The following is a 24394-nucleotide window of genomic DNA, read 5'->3' as shown; positions in this document are numbered from 1 at the left end:
GGGTCCTCTATTTTTTGTCATTTACATAAATGATTTGGATGCGAGCATAAGAGGTACAGTTAGTAAGTTTGCAGATGACACCAAAATTGGAGGTGTAGTGGACAGCGAAGAGGGTTCCCTCAGATTACAACAGGATCTTGACCAGATGGGCCAATGGGCTGAGAAGTGGCAGATGGAGTTTAATTCAGATAAATGCGAGGTGCTGCATTTTGGGAAAGCAAATCTTAGCAGGACTTATGCACTTAATGGTAATGTCCCAGGGAGTGTTGCTGAACAAAGAGACCTTGGAGTACAGGTTCATAGTTCCTTGAAAGTGGAGTCGCAGGTGGATAGGGTAGTGAAGAAGGCGTTTGGTATGCTGAACAGGACATTGGTTAGGCCACTGTTGGATTATTGCGTGCAATTCTGGTCTCCTTCTTATCGGAAAGATGTTGTGAAACTTGAAAGGGTTCAGAAAACATTTACAAGGATGTTGCCAGGGTTGGAGTATTTGAGCTATCGGGAGAGGCTGAACAGGCTGGGACTGTTTTCCCTGGAGCGTCGGAGGCTGAGGGGTGACCTAATAGAGGTTTACAAAATTATGAGGAGCATGGATAGGATAAATAGACAAAGTCTTTTTCCCGGGATCAGGGAGACCAGAACTAGAGGGCATAGGTTTAGGGTGAGGGGGGAAAGATATAAAAGAGACCTAAGCGGCAACTTTTTCACGCAGAGGGTGGTACATGTATGGAATGAGTTGCCAGAGGATGTGGTGGAGGCTGGTACGATTGCAACATTTAAGAGGCATTTGGATGGGTATATGAATAGGAAGGGTTTGTATGGATTTGGGCCGAGTGCTGGCAGGTGGGACTGGATTGGGTTGGGATATCTGGTCGACACGGACAGGTAGGACCGCAGGGTGTTTCCATGCTGTACATCTCTATGACTCATAGATATGCAGTAAGCATATGTTAGCATGTTCAATTGTTAGGTTCTTCTCACAATTGAGTATCTCTTCATGGCAGAAAGTCACCTGAGTAAACATCAATTGAGGGACAGCGATAACAGTGATAATCATGTCTGCTGAGCAAAGGAAGTTCAAATGCTTCTTGCAACACTTAAAAAGTGTGTAGTTACTTGAGGCAATGAACTCTACCTTATGTGAATTATGTGCTTACTTGTTCTGGGTCTGATATCAGATACTTTCTATAGCTTTTTTTTGATGTTGCTCTACGTAATTTCCTACAATATTTCTGGTATTAACATTTACTTGTTTTGGGTGCAGTTAGTTTCTGCAAAAGAAATAGAATCTCTTACTTTTAAGAAAAGGTCCTTGATGTTGTCGCTAGAGTTGGGAGCAAGGGCATAGGTCATTTTGATCCCTGTTTGCAAATTGAAAGATCAATTAGATAATTATCATTCTAAATGTTTTTTTTATAATGTAAATAAAACCATTACAAATTAGGTATTTACAACACTAGAAGTACAATTCAAAACATTTTCCCACGTTTCTTGGGGCTGGGGTGTTCATACTTTTGGCATCCTTCTTCATCTGTTTCTGGTCTGTCTTCTTGAAAAAGGTAAATTGTTTTTATATCCCTTATTGTTCATGCAGAGCATTTTGCTGATGTGTATTACAGTTTCTTTCTTAAATATCTAGTCTACTTATCTATATTTCTAACCTTGTCCTTCCCTCACCAAGTTTGCACCAAGTCTTGAGTACAAAAGTTCTTCAGACTTGTTACTTTACCAACATTGCTGGAATTTTATCTTTAAGTGCTCACTAGCCTGTAATTTTTCCATTTTCTTTAGGGGAGAGCAATTGCAGGCTCACAAAACAGAAGTTGATCATTCATTTTTCTTGATAGAATGATGAATTGTATGCAGCAAGTTAGCCTGATCTTCATGTGAATCAAAAAGGTGGTGAGTGAGTATTGATCAAAGGGAGAAGTGGAAGCTGGAGGAAAATGGGCTTCAATCATTAATAGAAAGAAAGAAAAGAGATAATTTGTGTTCTCAATCTTAAGTGAATAGGTTCTAAGTGAGAATGGAAAAATCGAAAGTAGAACTTTGTTTAATACTTCATGGGCTGTAGACATGATTGACAGGGTCAGCATTTGTTGCTCATTAATAAATTGCCTGTAAAACTAAGTAGAAAAGGCAGTTAAAAGTCAACCATATTGGTTTGGGTCTGGAGTCACATTTTGGGAAGCATAGAGTCATAGAGATGTACAGCACAGAAACAGACCCTGACCAGATACCGTAACCTAATCTAGTCACATTTTCCAGCACGTGGCCCATATCTCTCTAAGGAGAGAGTGAGGACTGGAGATCAGAGTCGAAGAGTATGGTGCTAGAAAAGTACAGCCGGTCAGGTAGCATCTGCAGAGCAGGAGAATCAATACTTCGAGCTTAAGCTCTTCAATCGTCGATTCTCCTGCTGCTCGGATGCTGTCTGACTGGCTGTTCTTTTCCTGCATCACACTCTTCGACCCTTTTCTCTCTAATTTTTCCTATTCATACACCCATCCAGATACCTTTTTAAATGTTGTAATTGTACCAGCCTCTACCACATCCTCTGACAGTTCATTCCATACAAGCACCACCCTCTGTGTAAAAAGGTTACACCTTAGGTCCGTTTTTTTTCCCTCTCAAAGGTCGGTAGTAAACCACCAGATGTGTTTCTTATGGTGTTGTTATGGTCACACTGACATGACCTTTTATAATTCTAGATTTTTTATTAGTTTCATATAAATGCACCAGCTGCATTAGGGAAACTTGAACCTATTTTTAGGGTCTTAGTCTGGACCTCTTCATTGACAGTTCAGTAACATGTATTTCCACTATATCGCCATCTTTCTCTGAATGGAGAAACCTTACATCGTAATACTCAGTTGGTTCTGAGTTAACGTGCACCTGTGATGTATTCTTAATATTTGTCATATTTTGTCACTTACAGAAGCACGATAGTTGCAACCAAATTAATTTAAATGAAATGTGTTCCGTTGTTGTGAGTAAACTATATTGCCCCAAAGGTGACATTTGGCAGATCCCTTGTAAACAATAATCTGCAGTATATAGTTGTAGAGCAAGGCCACTGGTGTTGATAGCGCGGGAGCCAAACTTCTAATATTAAATTGTCTAATAGAATTTAAAGGAAAAAAAACAGAGGTTAACTCCCAGTACGCACAAAAAGGCGAATTTCTGCAAAATGTGCACTACGATCATTTGTTTTTCAACCAGAAACTAACTTCTTCATTGTCAGTTGTTTAATCAACCGGTCCAGATTGCGTTTAACGAAAAAAAACAATTTTTTTGCATTGTGACCGAGTGAACACATGCAATAAGTGCTATATAGAAAAGGAAGCTCGAATTTTTTTCTTGACTTCCAACTTTCGATTGAGGGAATATTACACCGGAAGTGTTTGTGTCTCAAGCGTGATGCAGAACAGCCGTAATCTCCTTCAAAATGAGAGGCGGTGCTGTCTCCTTTCGGTTGCTTAATGCTAATCGTTTAATATGATATGGTCTTTTTCTCCGACCAGGATCCCCGCCTCCACCTGACGTTAATCATCAGCGGAAATAGACAGAAATATTAGAAATGGCGATGAGCTATAAAGAGGACGCATCCCGTCGCAAAGATACAGCTGAGGATGACAAAGAAGCTTTAACATGCTCTGTTTGCTTAGAAATTTTTGAAAATCCCATGCGTGTCGAATGCAATCATGTGTAAGAAAGCATTTTGTATTTTTTTAAAAATTAAATCAGTTTGCATAGTCAAAGTTTGAGAGTGTTAAATTTATCGAATAACATCGGATTAAATTTAGTTTGCTGTTGAGAGTTTAAATAAAAAGTTTTTTTTAGCGAAGATTTTTCAAATGAATACTGACTGTGCATAATATTCCGGGTTAAGCTTTCATGATATGCTGAGTTGTGGAGAATTTGGGCAATTGGGAGTGTTTTGATTCCTACTCTATAAATCATAACATCAGATATTTCATTTTGATCATTGGAATGGAAAACAAAAGTAATGTGAACCGCGGTACAACTGGATAGAGCATTTCAGATTAAATTTACAAAGATTTACGTGCATTGAAGTCCAGATTTTTTTAGTGTTTTACTGGACTCTTAAAAGATCTGAACAGATTACTAGATCTGCCTCTTCCTTCAGGTTGCTTTAGCATAGAAGATCTTCTGCAACCCTGCAAACTGGTGACTATAGCTATGGATGAACTCCCATAATCAAAGAAAATTGTATTGTCATGTTTAATTTATTGCTGTCCTCCCAGTCTACTCATTCTTCTTAACACCTTGTTTAGGAGCTGTGCACCACTGACCTTGCCTTGGATGTTTTAATTTTCCTCTTCCATCTTTACCTTAGCATTTTTTAGTGTTAAAAATGCTATGTTGTTTATTGTTCTTCAACCATTGCATCACACCAGCATTAACTTGATCTGCCTTGGGAATAGAAATGTCTGTCTGTGATGTCACTGCACACATCATGGTGGAATGCTGTGACACCATATTTCATATATGCAACATAAACAGACAGACTATGGCCACTTTCTGCATATTCTCTTTCTTTTGTAAAATTCTTGCCTCCTTTAGAATCTCTTTTATATTCTCTTCCATCTTAACCACCTCCCCACTCACTTTTGATATCACTCTCCACCTTTCCTCTGTTACTCATTCCAATACTTTGCTTCCTTCTGCAAACTTTGCTCTTCCATTACATTTTGTTCCTGTCCATCACCTTGCATACCTGATAACTTTTTGAGACCTTCATGCCTCTCTCTGCCACCTCACTCGTCCAACACTTGCCTCTTTTTTTTTTGGTTTGCAGCTGTGCTGTCTCCATTCCTGCCTCCATGGATTGTTGCTGCCTTTCCCAGTCTATTTCCTGTTTTCCCTCATTACCTGCTGATCAGCTGTTTGTTTTTGAATTGCACATTTAAAAAAACAATTTTGAAGAACTCATGCCCAAAAGACCTCTTGAGTCTACTTGCCTGAAGATAGTACGACTGCACCCATTGTGTCAGAAAAACATTTTCTATTTCACACCTTTATAGAAAACAATTGTTCAGAGGACTTTTCAAGGGAAATCTTCGAAACGTTAGTTTTGCTGTTGACAACTGTATTAACATGTGGTTTGATGCAATGTTGAGTTTGGGTTCAATGCAGACTGATCAAGGAGTCAGTCAAGAATTTCTTAAGGCTTAGATTTCAAAGTAAACACTTTATTATACCTTCATGTTAAATAGAGATGTACAGCATGGAAACAGACCCTTCAGTCTAACCCGTCCATGCCGACCAGATATCCCAACCCAATCTAGTCCCACCTGCCAGCGCCCGGCCCATATCCCTCCAAACCCTTCCTATTCATATACCCATCCAAATGCCTCTTAAATGTACCAGCCTCCACCACATCCTCTGGCAACTCATTCCATACACGTACCACCCTCTGTGTGAAAACGTTGCCCCTTAGGTCTCTTTTATATCTTTGCCCTCTCACCCTAAACCTATGCTCTCTAGTTCTGGACTCCCCGACCCCAGGGAAAAGACTTGGTTTATTTATCCTATCTATGCCCTTCATAATTTTGTAAACCTCTATAAGGTCACCCCTCAGCATCCGACGCTCCAGGGAAATCAGCCCTAGCCGGTTCAGCCTCTCCCTGTAGCTCAGATCCTCCAATCCTGGCAACATCCTTGTAAATGTTTTCTGAACCCTTTCAAGTTTCACAACATCTTTCCGATAGGAAGGATGGGGACCTGTCTTCCCTCAGATTTAAAACATTCCAAGGCTCTGTTTGAAGAGGAGCAAGGTCACAGCACCTCGCATTTATCTAAAATTAATTCCATCTGCCACTTCTCAGCGCACTGGCCCATCTGATTAAGATCCCGTTGTAATCTGAGGTAACCTTCTTCGCTGTCCACTACACCTCCAACTTTGGTGTCATCTGCAAACATACTAACTGTCCCTCTTCTGCTCGCATCCAAATCATTTATGTAAATGACAAAATGTAGAGGGCCCAGCACCGATCCTTGTGGCTATTGTTATACGTGGTAAATATAGATACAGCAGACTCTGATCTTATTGTTTATTAGGTAAAGTGTAGCCCACTTTCATGTTTTCATGTTCATTTACTGTCAATACTCTGTTTCATTCAAGAAGGTTCGAATCCCCCTCTGGTGCTTTTACTCTGTACATCTCCATGACATCATTGCAGGGTCTTGAAATCCTGCACAATTCCAATCAACAGAGAACTGGTGGCAAAGTCAATTTGCAGTTACAGCTAATAGTTTTGAACCAATTTGTGATTTGGGCCTAACCAGATTTAATCTCAAATATATCAATCTCTCCCTTGTGTGGTTAATGCAATCCATGGTCTCCTTTTTTACTGTTAATATTTTGATTTGAAGATACTTGAATACAAGTTTTCTTTTAAGCCATATAACTTTTAAAATATGGATATTGGTTGTGGTTTCCAAAATTATATTTCTATTTTGTTTAAATGGTAGTATTGAAAGAATGGTTCTGCCACCTTCCATCAAATATTTTAAGTTCAATAATTTCTAAACTTGTTTTCCATTAGATTTTGCAAGGCTTGCCTGCTTGCGTTACAGAAGGCAAAAAAGCCAATTTGTGCAGTGTGTCGTTCTCCCCTAATAGGAGGAACTAAAGCTATTGAAATTGAGAGAAAACTAGAAGTAACTGCAACAAGCTGCAATGGCTGTGGAACTCAGGTCAGTCGTACCTGCTAATGATGATGAGATAAATGTTCCATATTTTGGCTTATCCCTAACTCACTTCACTAACTTAATTTCATTTCAAAAAGTTGGATACAATGTTCCACTTAAGTACAGGATTTTTTTTCTATCCTACTTTTGGAGTCCAGGATACAGTAAGGTTGTACAAAAGGAGTGACATCCATTTTCCCTAAGAGTACCTGCAAAGAGTGTAAGCAGTATTTCTTATTCCAAAAACTCCTCAGACTGTTATCTCTGAAAGGATCGTGGAATACAGCCTTGATTTGTAAAAGGAAGTGTCTTTTTAAAATAATAGCAGCAACTTATTAGTTGCTACTTTCAGATAAGTCAAAATCTTGGCCTCATACAAAAGATCTTCGTGCAAAATCACAGGTGAACTTAAGGTGAAGAACACATTAGTTATACAGTATTCTGGTTGATCTGCCCTATACTTGAGAGAGCTTCCAATGTCTGCAATATCAGAGTACCTCCTACAATGCACAGCTCTGTTTTATGTTTCCTTTTGTAAACTATTGAGTAATTTAAATACTGAGATGTGACTGAGATGTCATTCATACAGAATTTTACTGTAACAGTAATAAAGGCATACTAGAATAATATTAATACGAAACACGAAAACATAATCAAGGCTATGGTACCATTTGGGTTAGCAGCTAAACAGACAATCAACCCAAAAGAATTTAATCAGTAATCTGGCATTCAGGCCATTTACAGCAAATGGATGGACACTGTTATAAAGGGTTTCGTTTTAAAAATAATTTGAAAAGTTCACTCAGAGCATTTTCACACCCTCAGCCTGTCAAAATTGCATCACAGATAAATGTAATGAAACCAGTCATAAGTTAGCTTCTATTTGCTATAAATATACAACTTGACTTTAACCACAAAGGCATAAATCAGAAAAGCCATATGCAGCATGATATGTCTGACTGACTGAGCCGATATAAGGTTCAAATTGCACTTGATCTTGAAACTGCTGAGAGTATGATTTCATTCAGCAATTTTTTTTGTTTATTTTTTATAACTGCTGTAGCCTTTTCAAATTTAGGTTTATATGAAAATGTTGCGTTCCCATAATGCAACATGCCCAAAATACCGGGAGTTTATTTCTGAAGGTGTGAAAGCATCCATGAAGGATCAACATCCCAGCCTTAGGTGACTATATTTAATTGTTTCACATTCCTCATAACTGCATCTATTTGTTTTCATTTTATAGATGTCCTTTGTAGAATTAAAGTATTTGAATGCAATGCATTTTAGATTGCATTTTGTGTTTGCTGTTTGAATGTGGATCAGATCTTTCACTAGTTGAAATTCCTGCTACGTCCCTTTTGTACAGAGCAATTATGTAGACTGAGTCATGAAAAATTTTCAAGACAAACTCAAAGTAAACCAATTATTGATTTGAGCTAATGTTTGAAAAGGTAACCTTCAGACTGGAAATGTTAGTTGTGTAATATATTTTGAGCAAAAATATTTGAACTTCCCAAGTGTAGAAGCTGAGATAAAGTATTTGGGGGGATAGGGCTGCGTTGTGTTGTGGGAGATAGTAAAGAACCAAGGGAAGTGTGTGAGATACACTAGAAGAAAGAGGGATTAGATAACAATATGGTAATGGGATAAGTAGAGAAGATTGTGAAGCAAAGATTTAATCTCTTCGTCACTTCTGACGCTACCTTAAAATTTTTCTCTTCATTCCAATTGTGTTCTTCACCATAATTGCATGTTTTCAGATTTACTTTAGATGTATCTTTCTGCCCAGCTCTTTAGGACAATATGAATAGTGCTTTACTTTATCCTTCCATTCTTCTAAACATTGTTTAAACTCCTTGGGCTTCCATTCACTTTCTGTACTCTCACATACTTATCTCTCCTTCATTCACTGGTATTCTTCTTTCATTCTGGTGACCCACACGTTACACTGCCTACATTTTAGGTAATGGCTCAGCTCTGTATGTTTAATACCATATGATGGTTGGCTGTGCCTTGAGGGGTGTAAAGGCCATATGCCTGCGAACTGGTATGATCAAACTAGGGCTGAGCTTGTTGATATTTTGTTTCAAGTTTTAGGAGAAACAAAGGGCAGATAAGCAAATATTCTGGAGAGTTTTGTAAATTAATTTTCAAAAATATTCATACTAATTTATGGGACATGTAATAGGCAAATGGAGATTTAGCGCTATTAATTATGGCACATTTAGAAGGAGGTAATCAGATTGAATTGGAACGTACTCTACAAATGTGTCTCCAGATTCTGGGTGAGTACATTGGTATACTGGGATTGAATTGTTGAAAGTTCAAGAATATGACTATTTTTATTAGATTTTGGTAATTGTGAAAGGAATATAGAATAACCTTTTTTGATATGAAATAGGCCTACATGGTCATGTTTCCTTTTCAGCTTTCATGAGAGACTTGTGTTGGGTGTGATATTACTCTTTAACTCTATAATTTGTGTTATAATGTACTTCATTCTCTGATATAAGTGGAAACAAGTTCAACAAGACTAGTTTGGAAGGTTGGAAGAGTTCAAATACAGCCAACTCCAAGAGTAATAATGAGACTGTGAGTAAATGTTGACTAGTTACATTGCCTCCATAATTAGTCTCCCACCTCCAACACACCCCGTCCACCTGGACACCCCGTGCTGGCCTCCTACCTGCCCTCGACCTCTTTATTGCAAACTGCCGCCGCGATATTAACCGCTACCTGAACTCCTCCACCCCTCCCACCCACTCCAACCTCTCACCCTCGGAACGCGCAGCCCTCCACTCCCTCCGTTCCAACCCCAACCTCACCATCAAACCAGCTGACAAGGGAGGCGCAGTAGTAGTTTGGCGCACTGACCTCTACACCGCTGAGGCCAAACGCCAGCTCGCAGATACCTCCTCCTACCATCCCTTTGACCATGACCCCATCCCCCACCACCAAACCATCATCTCCCAGACCGTCCATAACCTCATCACCTCAGGGGACCTCCCATCCACCGCCTCCAACCTCATAGTACCACAACCCCGAACCGCCCGTTTCTACCTCCTGCCCAAAATCCACAAACCTGACTGCCCCGGACGACCCATCGTCTCAGCCTGCTCCTGCCCAAACGAACTCATCTCGGCATACCTCGACACGGTCCTGTCCCCATTAGTCCAAGAACTCCCCACCTACGTTCGTGACACCACCCACGCCCTCCACCTCCTCCAGGATTTCCGCTTCCCCAACGCCTCATCTTCACCATGGACATCCAGTCCCTGTACACCTCCATCCCCCATCACGAAGGACTCAAAGCACTCCGCTCCTTCCTTTCCCGCCGTACCACCCAGTACCCTTCCACCGACACCCTCCTTCGACTGACCGAACTGGTCCTCACCCTGAACAACTTTTCTTTCCAATCCTCCCACTTTCTCCAAACAAAAGGAGTAGCCATGGGCACCCGCATGGGCCCCAGCTATGCCTGCCTCTTCGTAGGGTATGTGGAACAATCCATCTCCCGCAACTACACTGGCCCCACCCCCCATCTTTTCCTCCGCTACATTGATGACTGTATCGGCGCTACCTCGTGCTCCCACGAGGAGGTTGAACAGTTCATCCACTACACTAACACCTTCCACCCCAACCTCAAATTCACCTGGACAGTCTCGGACTCCTCCCTCCCCTTCCTAGACCTTTCTGTTTCTATCTCAGACGACCGAATCAACACGGACATCTACTACAAACCAACCGACTCCCACAGCTACCTAGACTACACCTCCTCCCATCCTGCCCCCTGTAAAAACGCCATCCCATTCTCCCAATTCCTTCGTCTCCGCCGCATCTGCTCCCAGGAGGACCAGTTCAAAATACGTACAACACAAATGGCCTCCTTCTTCAAGGACCGCAATTTACCCCCCGACGTGGTCGACGGTGCCCTCCACCGCATCTCCTCCACTTCCCGCTCCTCCGCCCTGGAGCCCCGCCCCCCCAACCTTATGTAAATTACAAAACATAGAGGGCCCAGCACCGATCCTTGTAGCACTCTACTGGTCACAGGCCTCCACCATCACCCTCTGTCTTCTACCTTTGAGCCAGTCCTTAATGTATTTGTAAAAACTCTTTGGATTCTCCTTAAACTATCAAGCTATCTCATGTCCCCTTTTTGCCCTCCTGATTTCCCTCTTAAATATACTGCTACTTCCTTTATACTCTTCTAAGGTTTCACTCGATCTATCCTGTCTATACCTTACATATGCTTCCTTCTTTTTCTTAAACAAACCCTCAATTTCTTTAGTTATTCAGCATTCCCTACCAACCTTTCCTTTTACCCTAACAGGAATATACTTTCTCTGGATTCTTGTTATCTCATTTCTGAAGGCTTCCCATTTTCCAGCCGTCCCTTTACCTGCGAACATCTGCCTCTAATCTTCAGACAATTAAATTTGTTCCAAGTGCTATCAAGAAACAACTGTATTTTGTTCAGTGTTTAACTCACTGCAACATCTCTTCCAGTTATGCCCAACTTGAAGAAGTTCTGCTTCTCTCTCTGACAGGTTTTCTGATCTAATCTTTCATCTTGCTCACTGTCATTACTTTCATTGTCACTCCTGGTTAGAAAAAAAACAAGTTCTGAAGAAGGGTCATTGGACCTGAAACATTGACACTGCATTCCCACCACCAAAGCTGCCAGACCTGCTGAGTTTCTCCAGTGATTTCTCTTTTCGTTTTTGATTTCCAGCATCCACAGTTCTTTGCATTTTTTAAATTTCAGCATTGTTTCCAGATCATGGAAAATTGCCACTTCACTAAAAATGGGTCAAATCCAATCAGACTCAATACTACCCATCATCCTATTCTCTGAAAAATGATGGAATGAGTCATTAGCATTGCTATCAAGCATCATTTCATTACAATTGTAATGACCAGAGCCTGAGTGAGTCTTCGCAGTTGATTATGGTTCCAAATGAAATACTCCAAACTGTTAGGTTCCTGAGTGAGGACAGAAAACCTGGTTGGAGAAAGTGAGGTCTGCAGACGCTGGAGATCAAAGCTGAAACTTTATTCTTCTTCTTGACCTCTCCGCCTCCACCCTACTCCGACCTATCATCTTCACCTTGACCTCTTTCCACCTATCACATTTCCAACGCCCCTCCTCCCAGTCCCTCCTCCCTACCTTTTATCTTCTCCTGCTGAACACTCTCTGCTCATTCCTGAAGAAGGGCATGTGCCCGAAACGTCGAATCTTCTGTTCCCTAGATGCTGCCTGACCTGCTGTGCTGTTCCAGCAATAAAGTTTCATCCATAATTAGTCTGTCAACACTGAATAAGGAATGATTTTGGTATTCTAACAAATTTATTAAAATGTAATACTACACTGACAGTGCTATACCTGCTGCACATCATCTGTCCAGAATTATTTGATCTCAAACATTTGCTCTTCCTTCACTGACTTTTGTCTGTGATTACTTTAAAAAAAAGTTAGGATTCCCTTTAATGCCTGTAATCAGCATCTTTTGTATGAACGTGAATGTATCTCTTCTTCCCTTGGAGTGTGTATTCCAATTGAATAATTCAGCACGTTTTATAAGCAGTAAAGGTTATTTATCTCACTTGCTTAGCCAACTTGATGCTTGTCACATACTTGGTCTCATGCATGTGCACAGACAGATTAAACTGAAATGAAGATGGTGCATTTTCATATTTAATTTGGTCTCTGGCTTTATGATTTCCAGTCTCCCAAATTACAGGCCTGCATTTTAGAGTCAGAGTCAAAGTCATAGAGATGTACAGCACGAAACGGATCCTTCGGTCCAACTCGTCCATGCCGACCAGATATCTCCGCCCAATCTAGTCTCACCTGCCAGCGCCCAGCCCATATCCTTCCAAACCCTTCCTATTCATATACCCATCCAGATGCCTTTTAAATGTTGCAATTATACTAGCCTCCTCCACTTCCTCTGGCAGCCCATTCCACACACGAACCACCCTCTGCATGAAAAAGTGCCCCTTAGGTCTCTTTAATATCTTTCTCCTCTCACCCTAATCCTATGCCCTCTAGTTCTGGATTCACCCATGCCAGGGAATAGACCTTGTCTATTTATTCTATCCATGCCCCTCATGATTTTATAAATCTCTATAAGGTCACCCCTCAGCCTCCAATGCTCCAGGGAAAACAGCCCCAGCCTATTCAACCTCTCCCTACAGCTCAAATCCTCCAACCCTGGCAACATCCTTGCAAATCTTTTCTGAATCCTTTCAAATTTCACAACATCCTTCCAATAGGAAAGAGACCAATTTGCACGCAATATTCCAAAAGTGGCCTAACTAATGTCTTGTACAGCCACAACATGACCTCCCAATTCCTGTACTCCATAAAGGAAAGCACAACAAACGCCACCTTCACTATCCTATCTACCTGTGACTCTACTTTCAAGGAGCTATGAACTTGCATTCCAAGGTCACTGATCAGCAATGCTCCCTAGGACCTTACCATTAAGTGGATTATTCCTGCTAAGATTTGCTTTGCCAACATGCACCACCTTGCATTTATCTAAATTAAACTCCATCTGCCACTCCTCAGCCCATTGGCTCATCTGATCAAGATCCTGCTGTAATCCACGGTACCTTTCTTTCTTCACTGTCCACTGCGCCTTCAATTTTGGTGTCATCTGCAAACTTACTAACTATATCTCTTAAGTTCACATCCAAATCATTTATATAAATGATGAAAAGTAGTGGACCAAGTACCGATCCTTGTGGCACTCCACTGGTCACAGGCCTCCAATCTGAAAAACAACCTTCCACCACCACCCTCTGTCTTCTACCTTTGAGCCAGTTCTATATCCAAATGACTAGTAATCGCTGTATTCCATGTGATCAAACCTTGCGAACCGGTCTCCCATGGGGAACCTTGTCGATAGTCTTACTGAGGTCGATATAGATCACATCTACCACTCTGCCTTCATCAATACTCTTTGTTACTACTTCAAAAAACTCAATCAAGTTTGAGAGATGTGATTTCCCTCTCATGACACCATGTTGACTATCCATAATCAGTCCTTGCCTTTCCAAATATTTGTACATCCTGTCCCTCAGGATTCCCTCCAATAACTTGCCCACCACCAATGTCAAGCTTACTGGTCTATAGTTCCCTGGCTTCTTCTTACCATCTTTCATAAATGGTGGCACCACGTTAGCCAACCTCTAGTTTTCTGGCACCTCACCCGTGACTATCGATGATACAAATATCTCAGCAAGGGGCCCAGCAATCACTTCCTTAGCTTCTCAGAGTTCTAGGGTACACCTGATTAGGTCCTGGGGATTTATCCACTTTTATGCGTTTCAAGATGTCCAGCACTTCCTCCTCTGTAATATGGACATTTTTCAAAATGTCACCATCTATTTCCCTACATTCTATATCTTCAATGTCCTTTTCCACGGTAAACACTGATGCACACTACATGTTTAGTATCTTCCCCCATCTCCTGTGGCTCCACACAAAGGCTACCTTGCTGATCTTTGAGGGGCCCTATTCTTTCCCTAGTTATCCTTTTGTCCTAATTGTAATTGTAAAAACCCTTTGGATTCTCCTTAACTCTATTTGCCAAAGCTATCTCATGTCCCCTTTTTGCACTCCTGATTTCCCTCTCAAGTATACTCCTATTGCCTTTATACTTTTTTAAGGATTCACTTGATCCATCCTGTCTATACCTGACATGTACTTCCTTCTTTTTCTTAACCAAACCCTCAATTTATTTCATCATCCAGCATTCTCTATACCTACCAGCCTTTCCTTTCACCCTAACAGGAATATACTGTCTCTGCGCTCTTATTATCTCGTTTCTGAAGGCTTCCTATTTTCCAAACGAAGGCATCCCTTTACCTGCAAACATCTGCCCCCAATCAACATTTGAAAGTTCTTGCCTAATATAATCAAAATTGGCCTTTCTCCAATTTAGAACTTCAACTTTTTTAGATCTGGTCTATCTTTTTCCATCACTATTTTAAAACCTGTAGAATTATGGTCACTGGCCCCAAAGTGCTCCCCACTGACACCTCCGTCACCTGCCCTGCCTTACTTCCCAAGAGTAAGTCCAGCTTTGCACCTTCTGTAGTAGGTACATCCACATACTGAATCAGAAAATTTTCTTGTACATGCTTAACAAATTTCCATCTATCTTAGCCCTTAACACATGGCAGTCCGAGCCTATGTTTAGAAAGTTAAAATCCCCCTATCATAACAACCTTATTATTCTTATAGATAACTGAGATCTCCTTCCAAATTTGTTTCTCAATTTCCTTCTGACTAATTTGGGGTCTATAATACAATCTCAATAAGGTAATCAGCCCTTTCTTATTTCTCAATTCCATCCAAATAACTTCCATAGATGTATTTCCGGGAATATCCTCTCCCGGCACAGCTGTAATGCTATCCCTTATCAAAAACGTCACTCCTCCTCCTCTCTTGCCTCCCTTTCTGACCTTCCTATAGCATTTGTATCCTGGAACATTAAGCTGCCAATCCTGTCCATCCCTGAGCCAGTTTCTGTAATTGCTATGATATCCCAGGTGCATGTTCCTAATCATGCCCTGAGTTCATCTGCCTTCCCTGTTAGGCCCCTTGTATTGAAGTAAATGCAGTTTAATTTATCAGTCCTACCTTGTTCTCTGCTTTGTTCCTGACTGTTTGACTCACTTCTTTTCAAAACTGTACCAGTATCAGATTGATGTCTTTCCTCAGTATCTCCCTGGAACCCAAACCGCCCCACCTTACTAGTTTAAATCTTCCCGAGCAGCTCTAGCAAATCTCCCTGCCATTATATTAGTCCCCTTCCACTTCAGGTACAAACCATCCTTCTTGTACAGGTCACTTCTATCCCAGAAGAGATTCCAATGAACCAAAAATGTGAATCCTTCTCCCATTCACCAGCTCTTCAGCCATACATTCGTCTGCTCTACACTCTTATTTCTAATCTCAGCTTGCAGCACCGGGGGTAATCCAGATATTACTACTCTCAAGAGATTGGAAGAAGCAAAAGTGGCCTTTAGTAGAGTGATATGCTCTTCTTGTCGGATGTGGGGGTTTAGGGAGAGTTTATGTGTCACTGAGGATTGTATCTTCAATAAATGTCATTGGTTGCAAATCCTATCACATTGAATGGATCATTTGGAGTGACACTTAGAGCAAAGGGGCGTGATGGATGGCAGTTATAGTAAGAGAGAAAAATCGCAGATATAGTCACATAGATGCGTTAACTCTAGGAAAGGTAAGAGAGGTAGGCAGGTAGTGCAGGAGTCTTCTGTGGCTATCCCCACTTCAAACAAGTATGCTGCGTTGGAAAACGTAGGGGAGGATGGATTCTCAAGGAAATGTAGCAGGGACAGCCAAGTTTCTGGTATCAAGACCACCTCTCATGCAATGAGGGCTATGTCTGGTTTCAAGAGATCTATCGTGTTCGGGGACTTTCTAGTCCGAGGCACAGACCAACATTTCTGCGGCCAGCAGCTTTCTTCCATGGATTCAACTTTTTAAAATTAAAGTGAGTATTTTGTAAAGTGAAGGGCTCACACATTGAGCTTTGATATTTGAATAACTAGAAGGTTGGTTCTTAGGTGAATGTTAAAATTGGACTGATTAAACCGATTAACTGCTTGATGAATTGCTATTGGTTTCAGACTCTGTTTTCTTATAGCCTGATTGGCACTGATGGATTGGTTGAGTCCTGATGTAGTTTAAAAAAATGCAATCCCTTGAACCAGTTTTAACTACATGCTTGTGGGATAACATGGTGTTGGGCAATCTAGAATGTCCACAGTTCATCTGTGGTGGCCCATTCTTAAAGAGAATTGTGGATTCCACAGGTGGCTATGTACTTCCCTTACCAATGTCTATATTCATTTAGATATTCACAGCAGACTTAATGTTGTCTATAGTCCAAATGCCATATGATTTGTAGCAGCCATCTTAACAGCTTGTTTGTTTGTATCCAATTAAAATAGTGACTGAACAGTTATAATATGGCATGCCAGTACTGGACATGCTAAAATGTTTTATCAGTAATTTAATGTGCCTTTTACTTACCTAAATAAATGTTGGATTGTACCTCTCATTTTTTAGCAATGTCCCGAATCGCTTTACTTTTACCTGTCCATTCTGCAATGCTAAAAATTTGGACCAAGATAGCTTGATTGAGCATTGCAGTACAAACCATACAGGAGAATATGGAAGAATGGTAAGACTTTTTAAAACTGCTGTATATAATGTAAGATAGATTAATCTAACTATTTAATAGTATCAGCAATCCCTTATTCCAAAAATATCAAATTATTCCAGAATATGACCATTCATTACAGCCATTTGTTAAAATGCTGAAATTGGAGCATTGACAGAATTATTGTGGAGGTAGCGCAACTAATCAATACTTACAGTCTCACTGGATGACACTAAATGAATTATAAAGATAGGGTAATCCAAGCTTTATTTGCTTTCACACACTTTAGCAACAGAACGTCTAAGCCCAACTGTCATGTGTCTACCACTTGCCCAGCTCAGATCAGTTTACACTGCACAAGCCAAAGATCAGATGTGGGAACATCCTGATTTTGTGTCTGGTACTATTCTTGGCAATGTATCTACCCTTCAAGACGTCAGAACATGATATTAAGTTCTATGCAAATTTCTCTTTTCTCTGCTGGAGGAAAGGATAGGAACCAGGTATTCCTGCTTGTGACCTTTAGCAAGAACAAAGAAGATCACAACAACTGCAACAACTATTGAGGCATCTCCCTGTGAAAGATTATTTATTTATTGGCCTTGCTGGATAGCAAATTTTGCCTGAATGATTTATCCTGCATCCCCAGAATGCATTTAATCCAAATCTGCTCTTAAAATCATCATCTCAGACTGTTGACAAAGGAGAGTTTGTCAATCTCATTAAGGTATTCAATCATGTGAGCAAAAGCAATTTATTTAAACTGCTAAAGAAAATTGATTCCCTGTTGAAGCTGCTCACTGAAACTGTTCCGTACAGTCTTCTATTCTGTGACAATATGATGGGTCAACATTGAATCCTTTTGAAATTCACAGTACAGTCAAATGTAATTGTGTTCTGGCACTGTTGAACTCTGCATATTCTTCTCTCTGCTACTACCATAGTCTTTCAGGCCATGTGTAGAGACTGACCATTTGCATCCCAGAAAGCTGCTCAAATATTGTTTACCTAAGATGTAGGAGTTACTCTGTTGGAGTTGTTCTGTGCTGATGACACTGCACTATTATTCTGTACTGAAGAACTTGTACTGAAGCAGTAAATGGTGCATATACTCTGTTACGACAGTGAAAATTTTGGCTCCATCATCAGCATTAGGAAGATCAATATTATGGTCCAGGATATTGCTGCCGCTACCTACCAGCATTGACAATGTGGCACTGGAAGTTATTAATAACTTATTTTGAGAATGTTTTCTTTTATTGATTATGTGAAACATTGGAAGAAATAGAATTATTTGGACATTTTCTGGATTAGAAATGGTTTACTGTGTGTTTTCTTGAAAATGTCTTAATATGATCTATAGTTGTACCTGCTGTTTGGAGAGTTAGTTGATTGTAGAAAAAGGCAAGACAGCTTTTAGCATGATGAAAGATGGAGTTAATGGCCCTTATTTGTTGGAAAACCGTTTGATGTGACTCTGGGAATCTTGATTCTTATGATTGCCTAGAAATCCTTTCTGGACTTGGGTCTTTAAGATAGAGTAAGTGACGAGTAGAAATAAACTAGGGGATTTGCAAGTAACTCTCCCATCCAGCACTGCCCCCTCCAACCACCACCACTTCAGTAAATGCTTAGCAATCTGAAAGTTTACTAGTATTAGTTTTTTCTGAATATTATTAAAAACCTTGGGAAGTGGAATGGTAGCTACTGTCTAAAGACTCTGCTTGAGCTTGTTTTCAGTCTGAACTAAGATCGACCATTGGTCTTCAGCTGTCAGTAGTTTTTTTTTGTCAACAAGAAACCCAGTGGATGCATGAGAAGTCACCACATTCAGTACTTTGCTTTTGCTTTATGCACATAGCCAACAGGAGTTTTTTTTTCTATTGCTTCGTTTTTAAAAAGAAAAATTCCCCCATTATAGAGACTGACTTTTTGTGCTATGAGTGTTGCTTGGGTCGAGATTAAGTGAATATTGTTCTAATTCCAGATTATAGATTGGATATTAACCAGCGTTTGTCACTTGTTTTAAGAAAAAAATTGATTTGTAATGAGCTGATTATTTTGAGGTCATTTGAAGAAGTCTAGTGAAAGTTTCCCTTATTCTGGAATCTGCTGTAAAGGGAATCATTTGACCATTTTGATGGTTGAATCAACATATTTATATAGTTCTGAAAAGGGCATAGAGGACTTGAAACATTTACTCTGCTTTCTGTCTCAGACCTGCTGTGTTTCTCCAGCACTTTGTTTCAGATTTTCATCATCTGCAGCTCTTTTTTTTATATACTTACAATAATGGTTGGGCTTGATTCTGAGCCCATTTCTCCATCGTAGCCATAACAGTTCACAAAGTTAAACTTCACAATTTAGCACTTCATGCTAAAAATAAAGGTCACACCACAAAAGCTACATCTATTATACACAAGTTGGGTAAGAGCGTGAAACAACAGCAACCTGACTTGAGATCACTAAACTGAGAGTGAACTTGACACCCTCCTCTACAGGTAGGCAAGAGAAAGTGTGAACAGTTTCTAGCTTTACTGTTACAGAAGTATCTTCATAATCTATTCGTAGGACTGGGTCACCAACTCTGAGATCCTGAAATGTGCTAATTGCATTAACACATGCTTATTGGTATGTAAACACCTGTGAAAACAAAATATTTCAGGTGCTTGAGATCTGAAATAAAGAACAGTGCTATAGAGAAACTCAACAGATCTGGCAGCATCTTAGAGGGAAAAGCAAGGTTAATGTTTTGACTCTTGGAGGTCTATACACTGGAAAAGGCCCTTCAGCCTATTGAGTCTGCACTAGCCAAAAACAACCACTTAGCTATTCTAATCTCATTTTCCAGTACTTAGTCCATAGCCTTGTTTGTCTTGGCATCACACATGTACATCTAAATACTTCTTAAATGTTATGAAGATTTCTGCCTCTTACCAGCCCTTCAGACAATGAGTTCCAGATTCCAACCACCCTCTGGGAGAAAAAGAAATTCTGATATCCCCTCTAAACCTTGTGCTCCTTTCCTTAAATCTATGCATTCTAGTCATTGATCCCTCCATCAAAGGGAAAAGTTATTTTTTGTCTATGCCCTTCCTAATGTTACACATCTTGATCACAACCACCTCAGACTCCTCTGCTCCAAGGAAGACCGCTGTCTATCCTGTCTCTCTTCATATCTAAAATTCTCTAGCCCAGACAAGAACCTGATAAATCTCTTCTGTACCTACTCCAGTGCAATCATATCCTTCCTATAATGTGGATTCCAGAACTGAACACCGTATTATAGAGAGAAATGACTGGTGGTGGTTTAACTTGCTGGTCACCACGCTTCAGGTGAGGGAAGAGGTTGAGCGAATCCTTCAAGGTAATCTTGGCCAGTGTGGGAATTGAGCCCACGCTGTTGGCATCACTATGTACTGCAAATTAGTCATCCAACTGACATTCATCAAAACGAACAGAACAGAACAGAAGCTGACAAGGGCACCAGATCTACAAACATTCACTCCCTTCAGTACTGGTGCACAGTAGCAGCAATACATACCATCTACAAGATACGCTGCAGAACTTCTGAAAAATTTCCATTCAGACATTAATTTCCAAGCCCTTAACCACTTCCATGTGGGACAACGGCAGCAGATACATTGAAACTCTACCACTTGTAAGATTCCCCTCTTCCCAAACCACTCACTACTTTGTCTTAGAACAATGTTGTGATTCCTCCACTGTGAGTGGATGGAACTCCCTCTGAACAGAACTCAGAGGGATTGTGTCAGTTTCAAGCCAGCAGCTCACCATTCACCAAGAACAATGAGGATGGGCAATAAATGCTGGCGCAGTCAGTCAGTAATGTCTGCATCCTTTTAGTTTTTAACAGAAAAAGGGATCCCAGACAAACTGAAATATCACTAACGAAAAGATATGTGCGATAGTAAACCAGTGTTTTTTTTTTAAACAGCACAACATGGTTGAATTACTGAATTCATTGAAGTTATTGGAGTGAGTTGCTATCTTGGAAAGTGTTTGACAGGGTATCACATAATAGACTAACCAAATTGAAGGATTGAAAGGACATTGGCCAAAGAATAGAAAGCAAACAATAGTGATGAGCAATTTTTTTTTCAGACAGTGTCAAGTGTCACTCAAGAATCCTTGATTTGCAGCAACTGTTTATGATATCAACAACTTGAACTTGGGTATGTGTTTAAAGTTTACATGAACTTGGAAATAGAGTTGTACGTAAGACAATCTAACGAAGTGAGCAGATACAGTGCAAACAGAAATTAGGACATGTGAAAGGTTTCAGTTTTATACAGTGAGGGACAACCTAATCTGAATGAGACAGTTTTAAAGGAGGTGCAGAAACAGAACCTGAGGAATATAATTTGAATTCCTTTTGAAAGGGCTGTGGGATATTAAGTTGACGAGTACACAAAGCAAGGAAGTTGTGCTAAACCTTTTGAAAACCATTTGTAACACAGCTTGAAGTACTGGCTAATTTTGGGTGCTATGTTTAATTTCAAGAAGGATGTCAAGCTGTTAGACTGCAGAATTGGAATGGTTCCATATAGTTGACTAAACAATAAACATTAGAGCAGCAAAGATTTTTGTAAAAGGAGTGATCTGACAAGTGTTTCAGATCATGACCTTTTCAGTGTAATTGAGAAACTCTGGTAAAAGGCAGAATTAGTGTATTTGTTAAAGAGCTAGAGGTGAGATGATGAGGGAAATATTTTAAAAACATTGCTATTTGAATGCATTGGCTAAAAGGCTGATGGAAGCAGATTGAATACAAAAGGTAACTGGAGAAGTACAGAAAGTGGAAGATTTTGCAAATCTATTCATTATGTGAAAGAGTTAGCAGAGTTATGATGAACCAAATGGTCATTTTCTATTTTCTATCCCTGATTCAATGTACTTTGCACGTGTTTGTGGCTTTATGTTTCACTTGGAATTTGTCTTTCTATACTGCTACCATTTGCAATGTTGAAGTGATCTGATCTAAATAAAGACTAAGATTGAAAAGGATGTTTATATATTGCACAGTTAATTTGATGTTTATATAACTCCAGAATATTTACAATGGCAACAAACCTGCCTCTTTTAAAACCGCCTCTTCCTAATCTTTTCTTCCCTAGGTTTTTGCATTAATGTTTAAATCTAAATCTTTTGATTAATTATGATGCATATCTCTCAGACCCTCTCAATTATTCAATAGAATTTAAAACAATTTACTTTGAGTGATTTCCATGAAATTATAGTAAATGTGATAAATATATAGTTTGCAGGCAAACCAGTAATGTTGCACTTTAACTCTCTGGAAGCCCCTGGAAGAGTAGGGACATCGGCAGCAGGGATATGATGTTGACTGAATGAAAGGAAGTGAAATAATGGTGAACAATTATCTTTTCAAACAACAGGAAGATATACAGTAGAGTTTCCCAAGCCTTGGTACTAGAAGTGTTCTTTGATATCAATTTAATATCTAGCATTTTGGTAGGGTGCATTTAGAAAATTTTCAAATGGAACAACACTTGGAAGTATTTTGAGATCTGAGGAGGATAGTGATAAATTTCAAGAGCATGTAGGCCGGTGGAATGGGTGGACGTTTAGCAGATGAAACAGAATGCAGTGATATGTGAAGTGATAATATTGAAAGAAGGAATGACGAGAGGCATTGTAAACTAAAGGACAGAGGTAGGGAGGATATGTATATACAAATTGTTGAGGTTGGCTGGACAACTGAGAATGGGATTGTTAATAGGACTCGTAGTTAATGCGGAGCATAATACTGTGGGTGCTTCAACTGTGCAATGAGTCCAGTTGTGGGCACAATATTTCTTGGGGGGAGAAAAAAAACATGTGAAGGCATTTAAGATGTCTGCAGAAAAGATTTATTACAGAATGTTTCCAGGGATAAGGAACTTCAATCACATGACGTTAGGTCTGCTGTTTGAGGGAGATTATGATACAGGTGCTCAAAATCATTTGTCTGGACAGAGTAGAAAGTGACTCTCCCCATTGAAGAAAGGATGGAGAACCAGGAAATGCAGACTTTTGTTTTTAAGATAAATAGCAGACAATAACTCAAAGGTTATCTCAGAAAAGTGATTTTGACTACCGTGTGCACGCATCTGGAATGCACTGCCCAAATAGAGTGAAAACTGTCAAAATAAGTACACTGGTCGTACCTACATCAGAAACTACAATGATTCAAGAATATGACGCCACCATCTCAATCGTAATTAGTCATGTTCACTTTGTCAGTGACACACCTCCAAAGAATGATTTTAATAAAATGGTGACTTTCAAAAGAACTTCTGATAATATATCTCTTTAGATCCAGAAGCAGCCCATATCCAAACTCAGTAAGAATTAGATAACATCCAGGTTTGAGTTGACAAATGGCAAATGACAATTGAACCACACAAGCATGAGACATTTGATAAAGTTTTGGGAATTCAACAGCAAACATTCTATTATAATGGCCGATCATAATGTTTTAGAGCATTTGGAATTCAACAGTTTAAAAAATCTCTATCATAGTGGCTTACTATAATTTTGACTGTGTGCCTGCTCTCTGGAAATCACAGAAGGCATCTGCTTATCTCTGAACTGTAGGAATTGTCTGGAGCCATAGGTGTGTATTTTACCCTCAGCCCTTGGCAAAGCTATTTGTTCCTTGGATAAGACTGTCAGCCCTAGTTATAGATCTTATTAACTGCCTCCTGTTCCTTTTAATGTAACTTCCTTACCTATTAACAAGGGTATATGAAGACCAACAATGAGAACAATACTGGATCCTATTATCGACCTCCTTACCCATTAACACAAGATTGTGAATAATACAGTAACAGGCCCTTATGAACAACTTGGTATTTGTCACAGGAAGGTAGCAATCACTAGTCATTGCAAGATTGAGAAATACCTGTTTTTAACAATATAATAGCAATCAGCTATGTGATGTTAAGAAATCCTTATTAGTCACACCCAAACAAGATATTAAGTGGACTGCTTGCATGTAATGTTCAGAGATTCATCGAGGGGTGCCACCACAAGAAGACTATGAGACTCTTTTGGTGTCACCCAGAATCTCTCTCTGGCTATCCAGAAATAAAGATTTGTTTCTCTTTAAACTGAAATTTGTGTCATAGAGTCATAGAGATGTACAGCATGGAAACAGACCCTTCGGTCCAACCTGTCCATGCTGACCAGACATCTTAACCCAATCTAGTCCCACCTGCTAGCACCCAGCCCATATCCCTCCAAACTCTTCCTATTCATATATCCATCCAAATGCCTCTTAAATGTTGCAATTGTACCAGCCTCCATCACATCCTCTGGCAGCTCATTCCATACACGTACCACCCTCTGTGTGAAAAGGTTACCCCTTAGGTCTCTTTTATATCTTTCCCCTCTCACCCTAAACCTATGCCCTCTAGTTCTGGACTCCCCGACCCCAGGGA

At 40.0% G+C, this 24394-nt stretch overlaps 1 protein-coding gene across 3 annotated transcripts in view; it reads left to right on the top strand.

Moving 5' to 3' along the window:
* Positions 1-24394, top strand: part of LOC122560070 (E3 ubiquitin-protein ligase RNF114-like) — a 33894-nt gene that overhangs the window by 5184 nt on the left and 4316 nt on the right. For 2 of the 3 annotated variants that reach the window (XM_043710276.1, XM_043710277.1), the window contains exons 2-5: positions 3525-3708; positions 6573-6723; positions 7796-7902; positions 16835-16949. In XM_043710276.1, the coding sequence (XP_043566211.1) occupies positions 3581-3708; positions 6573-6723; positions 7796-7902; positions 16835-16949 (501 nt within the window). In that variant the 5' untranslated portion in view covers positions 3525-3580. Of the gene's footprint in view, positions 1-1825; positions 1903-3524; positions 3709-6572; positions 6724-7795; positions 7903-16834; positions 16950-24394 lie in introns of those variants that run through there. The other variant, XM_043710279.1, reaches the window with a different exon arrangement.

Source organism: Chiloscyllium plagiosum, chromosome 20, assembly GCF_004010195.1.
Source record: "Chiloscyllium plagiosum isolate BGI_BamShark_2017 chromosome 20, ASM401019v2, whole genome shotgun sequence".
In the NCBI taxonomy this organism is placed as follows: Eukaryota; Metazoa; Chordata; class Chondrichthyes; order Orectolobiformes; family Hemiscylliidae; genus Chiloscyllium; species Chiloscyllium plagiosum.
This window is presented reverse-complemented; position numbering and strand designations above follow the sequence as displayed.